The sequence below is a fragment of the Tachyglossus aculeatus genome, chromosome 3 (assembly GCF_015852505.1).
Source record: "Tachyglossus aculeatus isolate mTacAcu1 chromosome 3, mTacAcu1.pri, whole genome shotgun sequence".
NCBI lineage: Eukaryota > Metazoa > Chordata > Mammalia > Monotremata > Tachyglossidae > Tachyglossus > Tachyglossus aculeatus.
The window spans coordinates 57651339-57665854 of NC_052068.1; the positions used below are offsets into that span (position 1 = coordinate 57651339).

The following is a 14516-nucleotide window of genomic DNA, read 5'->3' on the forward strand; positions in this document are numbered from 1 at the left end:
CGGGAGGGGTGAAGAGTGTGAGCTGGGGTGTTGTGGGAGGAGAGAGTGGATGAGGAGGAAGAAGAGAGTTGATTACGTGCCTTTAAATTGACGGTCAGGAGTTTCTGCTTGGTGCGGAGAGGACTGGGCCAGTGGAGATTTGGGAGGAGTAGAGAGACAGACACTCAATCAATTCCGACGACGGTCCAAATGGGTGCTTGGGCAGGCCTTTTCCATGCCAAAGCTAAGAGAACCGGAGTTGTCGCGGGTTCTCGATGCAAATAAGTAGCACCTAAAAGCGAGTTTTACCTAGAATCCACACGCTGTTCTCGAAACATCCCCGATATCAAGTTCTAATTTTCAGGGCAATATGCTACAGTCACTAAAATTCCAACAAAAAAGCATCACTACTTTAAGAAGTTTAAGTACATTTTATTAACAAGGTATTCCTTTGATAAGATTATGTTTCGGAAGGCTTTAATGCCCATAGACATAAACTGTACACACTATACAAAAGCAAGAAAAAAAAAAACACAAAAAAAAATCGAGGGAAAAACTGATTTCGGACAAACCTCTTTGTTTAAATTATACACAGCTCAATGAAATATTCTTACGGAAAATATATAAATACTTTTTTCTTTCTATGTTACAGGTATACAATATAAATCAGATTTCAATGTCTGTTCGGTGACCTACAAACACTAGAACCTTCAAATATGTAGCAGCGTGTTACTAAATAAAAAAGAAAACCATGAGGGGAGGGAGCAAAAGTTGGAGATTTTTACAATCCCATCAGCTTTTCAGAACGCTAATTTACATCAATTTCTTACAATGCAGCTCTAGGATTACTGACAGGCCAGGGCTGGAACACTCTTCTGACTTAATCCATGAAATGCCTCCTCCCCAACCCTCCCCCCCCACCCCGCCCACTAAGACTTCACTTTTTGTGCTGAATCAACCTGTTCAGTGGCGAAATTGCAAGTTACTTTTTTTTTTTTTGGCATAAATTACATTTTTCAAATTAAATAGTTATTTTTACAAAGAAAGTCAGGCAAAATGTGCAATTTATGCATGCTGGAGCATAGCCATTCATCTAAATTACAAAAAACAGTCCAAAGAAATAAGATTCCGTGTTCTGCGTGGGGCTTACTGGAGGGGAAAACACCCCGGGAGGCCGGAACTTGACGAGAGGACCGTCACTCGAGCAACATGTCTAACGCGCTGCCAGAGTTCGGGCAAGCAAAGCTGAAGGATGACACCGGTGGGCTTTACAAATGAGGACCCTGCCTGGTGAAACGCTAAGCATTCCCAGGAGGAATTGGCTCAGCAGCCGGCTCACCGCGGCCGCTCATCAACGTGGATTGGGAGCGGAGCCTAGATAAGAGGGAGAGACCTTTTCCGAACTCACAACTTGGAAGAGCAGCCGTCTGGCAGCTCGAGGCCCCATAATTCTGTTTAAATTCTTTTTTCCCGATCACGTCTCAAAATCCCACCTTGTTTCTCCCAGGACGGACTGGCTCGGTACTGGGGACGGAACTGGAAGCATGTTGATTCCAGACCATTCTCTAGGCAAAAGTCTGATCTCCAAAGAAATGGCTTCTGTTACTACAGGGCTAATTTACACGGCTTTAAGAAACAAAAAAACCCCAAGAAACAAATAAAAAATCAACACCTGATTCTTAAAACATGGAAAAACGGTTGCCGGGAAAGGACTTTCTGATTTGTGTTTATTGCTTAATGGTCTGTGCTTTAAGGTACCTCCTGAATGTTACAAAACAAATTTCATAGTGAAATAGTCAGGCATGTCTAAATAAGATTTGATGCCAAATTACTCAAGACACATCTGACAACAACTCGGTTTTTCCTCTGTGAGTGTAATGACGGACAGAACAGTGCTTTCAGCGCCTAGAATTCTCTTTTTCACACATGTTACTAACCACTGAGCTCACTGCACTACTTTGCCCTAGGTGAGAACAATAACTAGGCTAGGCAAATAACCTGCCCTTGCCTCTCAAATCCACCTCAACAGAAACGGGAAACAAAAAAGGGAAAGGTAGGAGTTTTAAAGCGGAATTCTTGTGGGAGCTATATTTCCTGCTGCATTTGCCTTTTCTCTATCGGAACAGACTCTAGATAAACCGAAGGAGCTGGAGACCTTCCCTTGAACCCGATTTCTGAAACTGAAAATAGACGACCTAACTTTACGCTTCAGAAAATTCACAGTTTAAAACCAGTAAAACTGCCAGAGTTACTCCAAATCGCCGAATGATTCTTTCTACTACCGAGCAACACACATTTATCGGGAGATTAATTCTAGCAATGACAGATTTTCCAAAACAGACATTATTTTTGCCGTCTAGTCTGGTAATAGCTACTGATAGGTCAGTTTCTCAATTACTTCTAACACCACTGACAGTAACCCTAAACTCTTCAGCTATGATTTACCTTTTTTTAAGCATCTAAATTCACTATTCACTTGGCACTGGGAAACCACATTTTCCCCCACGTCTGACTTCCTGGATTCACCGAAGTACCTTGGAAGGAGCTGAAGACCCACCTGAAGAACACTAAGGTCTTTAGGGAGTGGGCCAACAGTTCCCGCCTGAGCCATTTACGGAGAACCCGTGATTTCTCGAGTTTCCCTCCGAACTAAGTGCTCTGGGAGAAAAAGGACCATGTGGAGGGTTTATTTTCCTTTTTTTTAGGATAGTGGTCAGAAACTGTTTAATTTATGCCACAGTGTCAGGAAAAACAGCGAGCATTTAACTGGCTTAACTCTAGAGGTCTTGTGATCTGCACCCTAACTGAGGTAGTGTTTGAAAACTACTGCCAAAGTACGCTGATCTCACGACGGGTCGGATCAGCATGTCGTCTCCTCTGGAGGTTTTAACCACTCTGCGGCCCGAACGTGCCTTATATTCAGTTCTTCGGAAGGGCAGCTGAAATCCCTTAAGACCAAAGGTGCCCACGACCGGCCGGCAACGTCCCTCCCAACCCCTGCCACTGGAGCTTGGGAACAGTATGGGGCCGTGCCCAGTAAAAAAGAGTTACAGCGATTGGTTTCTGCTTTTCTCTTGGGCACGGGGAGCCCGTGAAAGGTGAACTTGAGGAGGCCACGGTTCTCACTCAGCAGCGGTTTCCATCCCTATAATGGCTGGGCAGTGTAAGTTAGGAGCGATTCACTCAAGTGCAGATGGAGAAGGGGTATGACGTGAGCTTCGGAAACGCTTCATCCCAGACGGGGCCTTTCAATGCGGGTACAAAGGAGAGGATACTACCTGAAGGGGAACGAAGTGGATTTTGCCTTTGCTACGACACGGGGCTATTTACAGAAACTCCGAGGAGCGCTTCGGTTACATCCGCGATCCGCAATCCTGGGGCGGAGTTATTCCGTGTCCCGCTAGTGTGTCAAAAATGTGACTCTTTGATGGTAAAAAAAAAGGTGAAAGTGAATTGATTAAAAAAGTATCCTAATACAGTCCAGCTGGATGGTTTTAATATATATATATATGTATATATATATATGATATCAAAAAAAGATCATCCTCTCAAATACAAGCAATCTAGTGAAGAGGGCCATGCTAATTTATATACAAATTTGCATATACGTATTTAATCCCATAAAGATTTTCAGACATCCTTAGATACATAAAAAGTATTTAAAAAGAAAAAAGCTTGCGCTTGTCAATTTTGCAACATTACTACTAACTTGAGAAAGGCAATCACTGTACTCATAACTCATTTGTCACTGCATTTAATTTGTGCAAATAATCTCATTAAGAACACTGGTATAAAAATTAAAGTACTGCTCCTTCCAAATGTGGTACTTAAGGCTTTTCACTACAATTTGTCCCCTAAATCGTAAGTCTCACCGATAACCTCTTGGAATTAAAAGCGATATTTACGGAAACAGAGAGCTAATCTATTCCTGTGGAATGTGGATATGATCGGCAAAGGTTTTCTTGTCCTCCCAAGAAGCCGAAAGCTTTCTTATGCATTCAGTCTACAATAGCCATGTATAGTGCCGTTCAAATTCCCTTTCAAGAATGCACGAGGGTGTGATGAGTGAGAAATGGTTAGGCATCATAAAGACGACAGGACCCTGCTGCCTAGGGCAAATGATCCAATTTCAGTGGAACTAAAATAATGGGATGATTTTATGTCAGAAACTGTAGTGAAAAACCTTAATTAGTTCAGAAAAAAAATAAAAAAAAAGACTCTCTTGCCATTGTAGTAATAATAATAATAAAAAAAAATAACTTAGGATAATAAAGTCCGGGTCACGAGACTCTTCTTCAGTTTGAGGTTAGGAACCTCTCAAGTAGTGTTGCAGACATTAAGAAAAACGTGGAAGGGCCAACGTCAACCCTGGCGACGAGCCATTCCAGTGCATCCCATCGCTGGCAACGGGAACGTGGGTTCGGGTAGCTGGGATCAGCCGACCGGGCCCCATCTTTCTGCTTCCCTTCAAACCGATTCGGGAGCGACTGTCAAAGCGTGGGTGTTGCTGCGTATTCTTCTATAACGTCCAACTTTCACTATGCTCTTAAAGTACAGGGAAAGAAAAGGAAACCTCTTCAGGGATTCAGTGCTTGGCTCTTGCATATGTTGGTAAATAGGATGAAGGAAACCGTGGTCATGAAAAATGAGTGACTCCCCAAAGGGCTCCAAGAGGGAGAGGTGGGGAACGTTGCTTCTGTTGGGGGGGGCTTTGGGGAGGAGGAGCCGAAGGACGGGAGGGAGGGGAGAAGAAGTCCGCAATACACTGCTCGTGTACCAGTGACGGCTGAACAGGCCGCAGGAGATGCTCCTGTCACGGCTGTCCGGTCGATCAGAAGTTTTCTGAGGCTCGTGGCAAGTCCGTTTACTGTAGAAACTTGAGGTCAGGATTCTGCTGACGTATAGGTTGTAGGTTGCTTTGGTGGTGTTGCTAACACAGCTTCTGCTTCTTCATGCATCTGGGAAAGAAGTGGTCTTTTGTTAACCGCTTTGGTGGATATTAGCCGGCTAGCTAATTTTCTTTTTTTTTAATGGTACTTGTGAAGCGTTTACTATGTGCGGAGCCCGGTTCTAAGCTCTGGGGTGGATACGACTTCATCAGGTCGGACGCAGTCCCTTTCCCACATGGGGCTCACAGCCTAATAATAATAATAATGATAGCATTTATTAAGCGCTTACTATGTGCAAAGCACCGTTCTAAGCGCTGGGGAGGTTACAAGGTGGTCAGGTTGTCCCACGGGGGGCTCACGGCCTTAACCCCCATTTGACAGATGAGGGAACTGAGGCGCAGAGATGTTAAGTGACTTGCCCGAAGTCACACAGCTGGCAAGTGGTGGAGCTGGGATTTGAACCCACGACCTCTGACTCCAAAGCCCGGGCTCTTTCCGCTTAGTACAGTGCTCTGCACACAGTAAGCGCCCAATAAATACGATTGACTGATTTCTACTGAGCCACGCTGCTTCTCCTATGTAGGAAGGAGTAGGATTTAATCCCCATTTTACAGATGAGGGAACTGACGCCCAGAGAAGCGAAGTGACTTGCCTAAGGTCACGCCGTATACAAGTGGCGGAACTGGAATCAGAAGCCAGATCTTCTGATTCCAATGCCCCGGCTCGTTCCCCGCTGCTTCTCTAGTTCGACGACTACCAGTTGTTCAGTGGGTACGCACTTCTGCTGTGTCCAGAGGGCAAGCGTCTCAGAAACAATGGTAGCCAAGCCCTAGCCGAATGATCTCCGGTTCTACTTACCTGTAAAAACTGTACATCCTGAAATAATTCCTGAATGAACCTCCGAGACGGTAGTCGAAACGTGCAATGGGAGAGCAGGTAGGAAACCTCAGAGTAAAGGCAGATGTCATCGAACGCCTGAGGAAACTTCTCTTTAATTCTAAAATTGAAGAAAAGGGGATCTGAGTGCAGGTTCCGGATCGGACTCTCTTTTTCCCGACTCCAAGCCTGTGGCAATGATTCCCTAATCTTGTTCAGCTGAAACCAGGTTTCAGGCTTTGCCGCAGAATTGCCTGGCCCTGCTCAGGGTGGTACAAGCGGGTGTTGCCTCTTAAATCAGTCTTTCAATCGGCTGGATTTATTGGGTGCTTACTATGTGCAGGGCGCCATCGCTACGCTGCCGGCGGGTGAAGATGGGCCAGAGCAGCTCCTAGGAGCACTCTCGAACCCACAGCACTTGGTCGACCCGAGATTTGCAGGAGAGGGCTTCCGAGCCATAAAAGTGGTGTAAGACTCTCCTGAGGATCCTGCTCTCGCGCTGGGTGGGTACATCCGTGGTGGCGGTGGAGCTAGGCCCAGGACTGGGGTTCACACATAATATAAGGTAGACTGTGAGCCCACTGTTGGGTAGGGACTGTCTCTATATGTTGCCAATTTGTACTTCCCAAGCGCTTAGTACAGTGCTCTGCACATAGTAAGCGCTCAATAAATACGATTGATGATTGATGATGATGATAAGGTAGGCATTAAGTACTTCCTTTGGGTCAAAACATTGGGGTCCTGGGGTTCCCCCTCCGCTGCGACGACAGAGGAGTCTCGGCCCGGACGGCTCCGCGCAGGCTCTTGGCAGACGAAACGATTAGCGAGCCAGTGGCTTGTGCAGGGCCGCTCTCTGCCTTGTCTCTGGCCACCGCGTCTCCGTAGGGGCACATTCATTCATTCATTCAATCATATTTATTGAGCGCTTACTGTGTGCAGAGCACTGTACTAAGTGCTTGGGAAGTACAAGTTGGCAACATATAGAGATGGTCCCTACCCAACAGCGGGCTCACAGTCTAGAAGGGGGAGATAGACAACAAAACAAAACATGTGGACAGGTGTCAAATAAAAATAAAGCTAGATACACGTCATTAACAAAATAAATTGAATAGTAAATATGTACAAGTAAAATAAATAGAGTAATAAATCTGTACAAACATATATATATATACAGGTGCTGTGGGGAGGGGAAGGAGGTAGGGCAGGGGGGATGGGGAGGAGGTAATCAAGTTGTCCCACGTGGGGCTCAGAGACTTAATCCCCATTTTGCAGATGAGGTAAATGAGGCCCAGAGAAGTTAAGTGACTTGCCCAAAGTCACACAGCTGACAAGTGGCGGAGCCGGGATCTGAACCCATGACCTCTGACTCCAAAGCCTGGGCTCTTTCCACTGAGCCACGCTGCTCCTCTTACATTCTAGAATGTAAGCCCGTTGGGGGCAGGGATTGTCTCTATTGCTAAATTGTACTTTCCAAGCACTTAGTACAGTACTCTGCACACAGTAAGTGCTCAATAAATATGATTGAGTGAATGAGTTAATGAATGATCTAGGCAACAGATTGACCCACTTTATATCATTTTCAATGGGAAATTGAACTCTGATTCACAGAGTGGAGTTCTATTGTAGGCAGGCAAGGGTGCGGCACACTGTAAAGTGCCCAGGTGGTCTTTGTCCACGTTAGCCAAACACGGGCAGAACCGAGACTAGCACCCAGATCTTCTCATTTCCAGGGCAGTGCTCTTTCCTCTGGGTGAGCAGAGGGGCTAAAGGGCTCGGGGAAATAGAAGATAATCAGATCTGACATGGGTGGTTACATGGACAGAAGGCCAGTCTTACGCATACTTAAACACTCACACACACAGATTCACTCACTCTCCTCTCCCCCACCCCTTCACACTCAAGCCATCCAAATTACCTCCATAAATAAGCTTCACCACTTAAGCCTGGGGAAATGACTAAACTATAGGCCCAGATATAAAATATACTATAGAAACTTTGGCCAGTATTGCAGGCAAGACAGAATATAAACCGAAAAACCGAACGCCTCGGTGCCAGCATACCCATTAGTATAAAAGCCAATTGCTAGATTTGGATTTTTCCAAATACCCCAATTCGCATCGTAAAACGTGTCCCAAAATGCAGGAGAAATGCGTCAGGTGAATGTCATTTGTGAATGCTTTACTTACGTCAAAAGCCCAGTTTCATGACCTTTTGTTCCTACTGAACTACTCAAATTGATGACCAATCGTAAGACCTCTTTTCGTAGAAGTATACGGCACACCGGTGTATCATCTGGGATTGATTTGACTCCTTTAGAAATAATAAATGCCGCGTTATCACGTGAAAACTAATGCTCCCTGATACCATGGCAGTCTTTAGCAATTTTAAAGAAATCTGGAAGAAATCAGCAACCACTTGGGGCGAGTTTTCCAAATCTAATCATTTTTTTTAATGGTATTTGTTAAGTGCGAACTATGCGCCAGGCAACTATTCTAAGCGCCGGTGTGGATGCAAGTTAATCAGGCTGGAGACAGCCCATGTCCCACGTGGGGCTCACAGTCTTGATCCGCATTTTACAGATGAGGTAACTGAGGCACAGAGAAGTGAAATGACTTGCCCAAGGTCACCCAGCAGACAAGAAGCGGAGCTGCGTTTAGAACTCAGGTCCTCCTGACTCTCAGGCCTGTCCTCTATCCACAAGGCCACGCTGCTTTAGCCCACGGGACCGAGTGTAAAAATGATTAACCCCAAGTGGGAATGCCTTCAAAGATGCCCTTTTCAGATCCATGACCATAAATAATTATTCTAATAATTAAGAATAAATATAAATATAGCTGTAATGATAAAGCTTTCAGGTAACTGACCTGATAATAAACAAAATAGTGGGCAGTGTCCTCTTCAGAGAAAATTAGCCTATCATTTGAAATCCCTCTTCACTAACGACTCTTTGGTTGTTTAGGTACTTACCTAGTACCAGCTCTGTGCTCTTGGTGCTACTAGCTGAACCCTGGGATACCGCATCACTGCAGCCCGAAATCCCAGAAAACTTAGAGGACACCACATCTAAGTGATTGTGGATAGTCTGCCCACACCAATCGGAATATGGAATGTCTGGGAAGTCTGAAGAAAACAAACATTTGTTCCTTCAAATACACCGTTTTAAAGGCAAAATACTTAATACTTTCAAAGTTTTTTTAATTCAGAAAATGCACCTCTTGTCTATCGGTATTTGGCATTATTAAGCTCGGGGAGTACGCTGTAATAAGATGAACTGCTCAGCCAGAAGGGCCTGGTAAATGATTTCGAACTTAAAAGACATTATACAAGGCGCTGGGAAAGGAGGCTGCCTCTGGACCCATTTCCCGCTTACAGTATAATGAAAAAAAAATGACACTGACATTTATTGAGTGCTTTCTATATGCTAAGGGCTGGGGTCGATACAAGGTGACCAGACTGGACAGGGTCACTTTCCCACGAAGGGTTTACAATCTACTTTATTCCCACTTTACAGATAAGGAAACTGAGGCTCAGAGAGATCAAGTGACTTGTCCAAGGTCACACTACAGGCCAGTGGTGGAGTTGGCGTTTGCACCTGGATTGCCTGCCTGCCAGTCATTCATTCAACTGTATTTACTGAGCGCAGTGTGCAAAACAATGTAGTAAGTGCTTAAATCCTGGCCCCTTTCCACTACTCCAGGCTATAAAAATTAGGGGGAAGATTTCACCTTTTATGAAAACTGTCTCCCTCCTCGGTGTTGGGTGTCCCAATGCCATCTAAACACTTGGCTGAGGTTCTTAGACTGCATCCTTTCATAGGAAGGAGACTTTTCTTACTTGGAAATTTCAAGGTACCTGAGAACCCTCACAGGAAGTCATTTTCACGTGACCACTACACGCTATTTTGTAATTTTTGATGCAAATCATCGCTCAAGAGTAGGGAATATTACTTCCGACAACCCCCTGGAAACTTTGTAAGCCGCAAACTTGCAGGAAAGCTTAAGACTCTAAAGGTTAATCCCAAATGCATTAACGCTTCCCCTCTAACAGCATTTAGGAAACACATCCTTACACTTGGTTGCTTCCCCTATTTGAAATTTATTTTAATGCATCTTCCCCATCCACCTGGATCTGTGATCCTTGGGCATTTGATATTCCCCACTCATTCATTCGCTCAATTGTAATTCTAGACTGTGGGCCCGTTGTTGGGCAGGGACCGTCCCTATATGCTGACGATTTGTACTTCCCAAGCGCTTAGTTCAGTACGTTGCACACAGTAAGCGCTCAATAAATACGACTGAGTGAATGAAAATTTACTGAGCGCTTACTGTGTGCAGGGCACCGTACTAAGCACTTCGAAGAATACAAAACAAAAATAAACACACGCATTCCCTGCCTGCAATGAGTTTATGGTCTGGAGGGCAGGGAGACAGACATCAATATAGATAAATTAATTCCAGGTATGTATGTGGGTGCTTTGGGATAGGGTGGGGGGATGAAAACTGAACCCCACAGCATTAATTGTACATATTTTTAAATTACAGATTAAAAATTATATATTTACATCAATGCCCGTCTCCCCCTCTAGACTGTAAGCTTGTTATGGGCAGAAATGTGTCTGCTAATTCTGCTGTACTGTTCTCTCTCCCAAGTGCTTAGTACAGTGCTCAGCACAAAGTAAGCACTCAAATTCCACTGACTGAGTGATCTTGAGAGCAGGGAGCATGTCTACTTCTCTACCGCTTCTCCCAAGGATTCAGTACGGTGCTCTGCATGTAGTAAGCGCTCAATAAATACCATCAGTGATGATGAAGACTCCAAGCACTTTTCTCTTCTGCCTTCATTTTCAGCCCCCACACCATCTCCCTGCCTAATGACCTCCTGTTGCTCGCAGGTTCTTGGAAGAAAGGAACTCTGCACATGAGTGGTTTGTCATTATGGAATTTATATCAGTTTTGGAAATCCCTCAAAATGCAAAGTGTTCTCTCACACTTCTTCATGTTTTGAAAACAGAACCTCTCCCAAATCCCCTGAGGAAAATCTGTCCGTTAAATACGGATACAAATGAAACAGGATCCTCCCCTAATTACGCAGGCTATTCTGGCTGAGGGAATGGTGCTCTTTACCTTATAGGAGAAAAACTTAGTTTTCATGAGCCCGGATGGACAGGAAATGCCAAAACAAAGGGCCCTTCACAAATAGTCCCTGAAATCTCAGCCCCTGGATTCCAAACCAAGAGTCATTTGCAGAAGCTGCTGGAGATTTTCCCAGCTCATCACGGGGATGAGGGCACAGAGGCCCTAAGGTATTTGAGCTGTTCCGATTTCAGCTAGCCATACTGATGGGATGCATCCCAGTAACAGGGAGAAACCATCAGCAGAAATTGGGGGAAGCGTGAAGGCGGGCTGCCAGGTTACAGCCAGGCCAACATTTCGTCGTGAACGTCGGAGGTCAAGCAGGGCGAAAGGCACCAAACACCTCCAGCCCGAAGAAAATGAGCGACCTCATCTACAAGGTGACATTGGCCTCATCTGGAACCAGTGGCCAGCAAAAAAACAAGGCATGTAGAATCTAAAGGCATTTGTGAATAGATCACCTGCTGTCTTGCCCTGGATGTAGGTCTGATTTCCCAGGGAGGGCTCTAAATTGTCACCTGCCTGGGGTTTGGGGAATCACACAAAACAGGGAACCCCCAAAACTAGCACAGCCTACTGAGATGGGGTGGGAGAACCCGGAGGCTTGGCCAACACCCAGACGGCTGCTTGACAGGCCACATATGCAGGTCCTTCTATACGATTACCCTCCCATCCCAGTACTGTGTCGGGCCAGTGGACACCAAGGTCTTGTTTTAGTGGCAGTGACATGCTCACACTAGGTATGAATTAATGAAAATTTTCAATTAGAGACAGCAAAAATAAATACAACGGAACTAAATTCAGTTCAAAAAGGAAATGCTGTAAAGCAAGTAATGACAAGTTGCTAAGCAAGTAATTTTAAGGTGAGTGGAGGTGCCAGATGGTTTTTGGGTTTTGTTTTGTTTTTGCCTCTTGGACATCCCTGAGAGCGTGAGCTAGGCTTGAGGCCCTACTTTTCTCTTCATTTTGCCTAGAGCACTAGCAACATTTACTCTATTTACTGTCAACTCCCTAACATGCTATTAAGTGTGGACAATAAAGGAAGGCTTGCCTACTACCCTTCACTTGTACCATTAGATTCTCATGCTTTCTTGAGATGCCTGTCCCATGATTTACAAAAGGGCTTGCCTTCGAGCAGTTCAGCCAAAGCAGGATGGTTGGATCGGGTCCAGGAGTCAGAAGACTGGGTCCCCAATCCCAGCTCTGCCACTTTCTTACTGGGTCACCACGGGAAGGTCATTTAGGCTCTGTGCCTTCATTTCCCCAACAACAGAATGAGGGGCTCATACCTCTCCCTACCTTACGGGGACATTTCGGAGACAAAAATGAGATTAAGTGTGACGCCGAAGTGCCTTGGTAAAATAAAAGTCCTGCACGCATTCAGGGTGGTATCATTATTGTTAATTCTTGGAGAGCGGCTGGTAAAAACCGGAGCTCAATCTGAAGCTATCGAACCCACAGAACTCTGACAAGGGTGTTTGTTCTGGGATGCTCAGTCTCCGGTTGTTTCCCTACCAGCAAAACGAGGAGCATACAACATGCATCTCCTGAGACAAGAGTACTATGGGAAGTTGTTGTACTTTATAGGAAAGCCCAGTACATAGATCTCATATCGCCAGGGGAGGGAGATAAGATTTTTCATTCACATCTGCTGGGGAGTCAACCAATACAAACATGCTCAGAACAGAAGCACTGACCTGTATGACTAAATGCTGAATTGGCTTGGTTATTGTGCTGGTAACCCAGGATCTGGATACAGACACAATAAAGGCAGTTATCATCTGTATGCTCCTGCAGCCCCGTATCTTCTGTGTTTTCTAAAAACTGAGAAGCATCTGAACGGCTTGTGTTCATTATTTCTGTGAGGCTGATCTGCTGCCGCAGCATCTGAAAAGGGCTTTTGATTACATCTCCGCTACCGGTGGGAAGACCTGTTCAGAGACAATTGTAGACATTCAGATTATGCACGCCATAACCCTAAATTATCATTTGAGGTGGGAGTGGATCTTTAGCTTTCCTTGCTCTCCTTCTCAAACTTGGGGCTGCCCAAGGGGCGGCAGCACCTGCTCCACCCGAGAGTTGCAGAGGAGAGAAATCTCTTTCTGCATCCTGCCTGACACTCTGAATCCTTCGGCAAACTGCCGGGACAGAGTGATCCCCTATGCAGCCCCCCAAAAAGTGACCACGCTGAGCCGGTGCATGAGTGGCCAAACTTCCTGGGCCCCAGGGTGCTTGGGGGTGGTTGTGGGGTCTGGGCTGGCACCTCCGGAGGGACAGCTATTTGGAAGCAATCTCAGCTCAGAGACTCTGGTTGGGGGGCTGCAATGGTCCAGATAATTATTTCAGCCACTCACGGGGGCCTGGTGGTGTTCTTCCTAAGGCTTCCGTGAGCCCCGGCATCTCCTGGGCAGGCTCAGCTACTGAGAAACCTAATGACCCGGTTCTGAGGATGGAGTTGTTCAGAACACGTTGGGGGGGGGGTTTGTACTAGTGTCGGGGGTACAATCTGTGCACAGATTTTGACATCCAAGTTGCACTGTTGGGGGTGGGAAACAAACTCTCCCTCCCAACCAGAGACTAAGAGCAGTGGGCCCTGCCTCCCTTCAGCTCCGGGGAGGATCTGGGCCCCTGGAATCACCACACTTCAAGTATTATTTCAATTTGTCTCGACCCACAACCCCCTTCCTTATTAGGGAACAAACAGCAGAACTCAGGAGAAACAGAGATCCTTAAAACATGAGGAAAACACATTGGAGGAAAAGTACAAAAAATTAAATATCTTGCTGAAAAAAACCTCAGGGAGGTTTAGAGATATGCTTCCTGTGCCTGCAGTTTAAGTAAAAAAAAGAGATGAAAATTGACAATATATTACTTCAACTGCTTTCTGAAAATGTAGAAACACCTGTTCTCTTTCCCGCAGACGGTGAACCCTGTGTGGGACAGGGATTATGTCTGGCCTGATTACCTTATATTTAATCCCACTGCTCAGGACAGTACTTGGAACACAATGTCCCCTTAATAAAAACCATCATCACAATGTCCTCTTAATAAAAACCATCATCCCTGATGCAGAATGGTTAAAAAGAATATGACGGCGTTTCATTCCCAAAGGACGGTAGAAATGGAGGGTCAGATGAACACTACAATTTGCAACCCCAGCCTGTGATGCCCTTTTAAAGTTCTTTATAAGTGGTTTCAACCATTTTTGATCACTACATCTTTGCCTCAAATGAAGCAATTTAAGCCTTGGATTTTCTTTGAGATTTTAAGTATTTCATTTTACATCGTGGTCACCTTGCCCGTAAATGGGTGCTCTGTGTAAAAAACCCCCTGACATGCAGACTCTGCACAGTGTGGTACCCCTGATAATAATGATGGTATTTGTTAAGCGCTTACTATATGCAAAGCACTGTTCTAAGCGTTGGGGGATACAGGGTGATCAGGTTGTCCCACGTGGGGCTCACAGTCGTAATCCCCGTTTTACGGATGAGGTAACTGAGGCACAGAGAAGTGAAGTGACTTGCCCAAAGTCACACAGCTGACAAGTGGCGGAGCCGGGATTAGAACCCATGACCTCTGACTCCCAAGCCCGGGCTCTTTCCACTGAGCCATGCTGCTTCTCTTAAGCCTGATTCATTCA

The 14516-nt window shown here is 45.5% G+C and overlaps 1 protein-coding gene across 3 annotated transcripts in view; it reads right to left on the bottom strand.

Annotated features, from left to right (window-relative positions):
- Positions 1 to 294: 294 nt before the first annotated feature.
- Positions 295 to 14516, bottom strand: part of RICTOR (RPTOR independent companion of MTOR complex 2) — a 139586-nt gene continuing 125364 nt past the window's right edge. For 2 of the 3 annotated variants that reach the window (XM_038743314.1, XM_038743313.1), the window contains 5 exons: positions 12574 to 12807; positions 8712 to 8864; positions 7931 to 8054; positions 5727 to 5865; positions 295 to 4937 (listed from right to left, as the gene is read on the bottom strand). In XM_038743314.1, the coding sequence (XP_038599242.1) occupies positions 4863 to 4937; positions 5727 to 5865; positions 7931 to 8054; positions 8712 to 8864; positions 12574 to 12807 (725 nt within the window). In that variant the 3' untranslated portion in view covers positions 295 to 4862. The remainder of the gene's footprint in view (positions 4938 to 5726; positions 5866 to 7930; positions 8055 to 8711; positions 8865 to 12573; positions 12808 to 14516) is intronic. The other variant, XM_038743315.1, reaches the window with a different exon arrangement.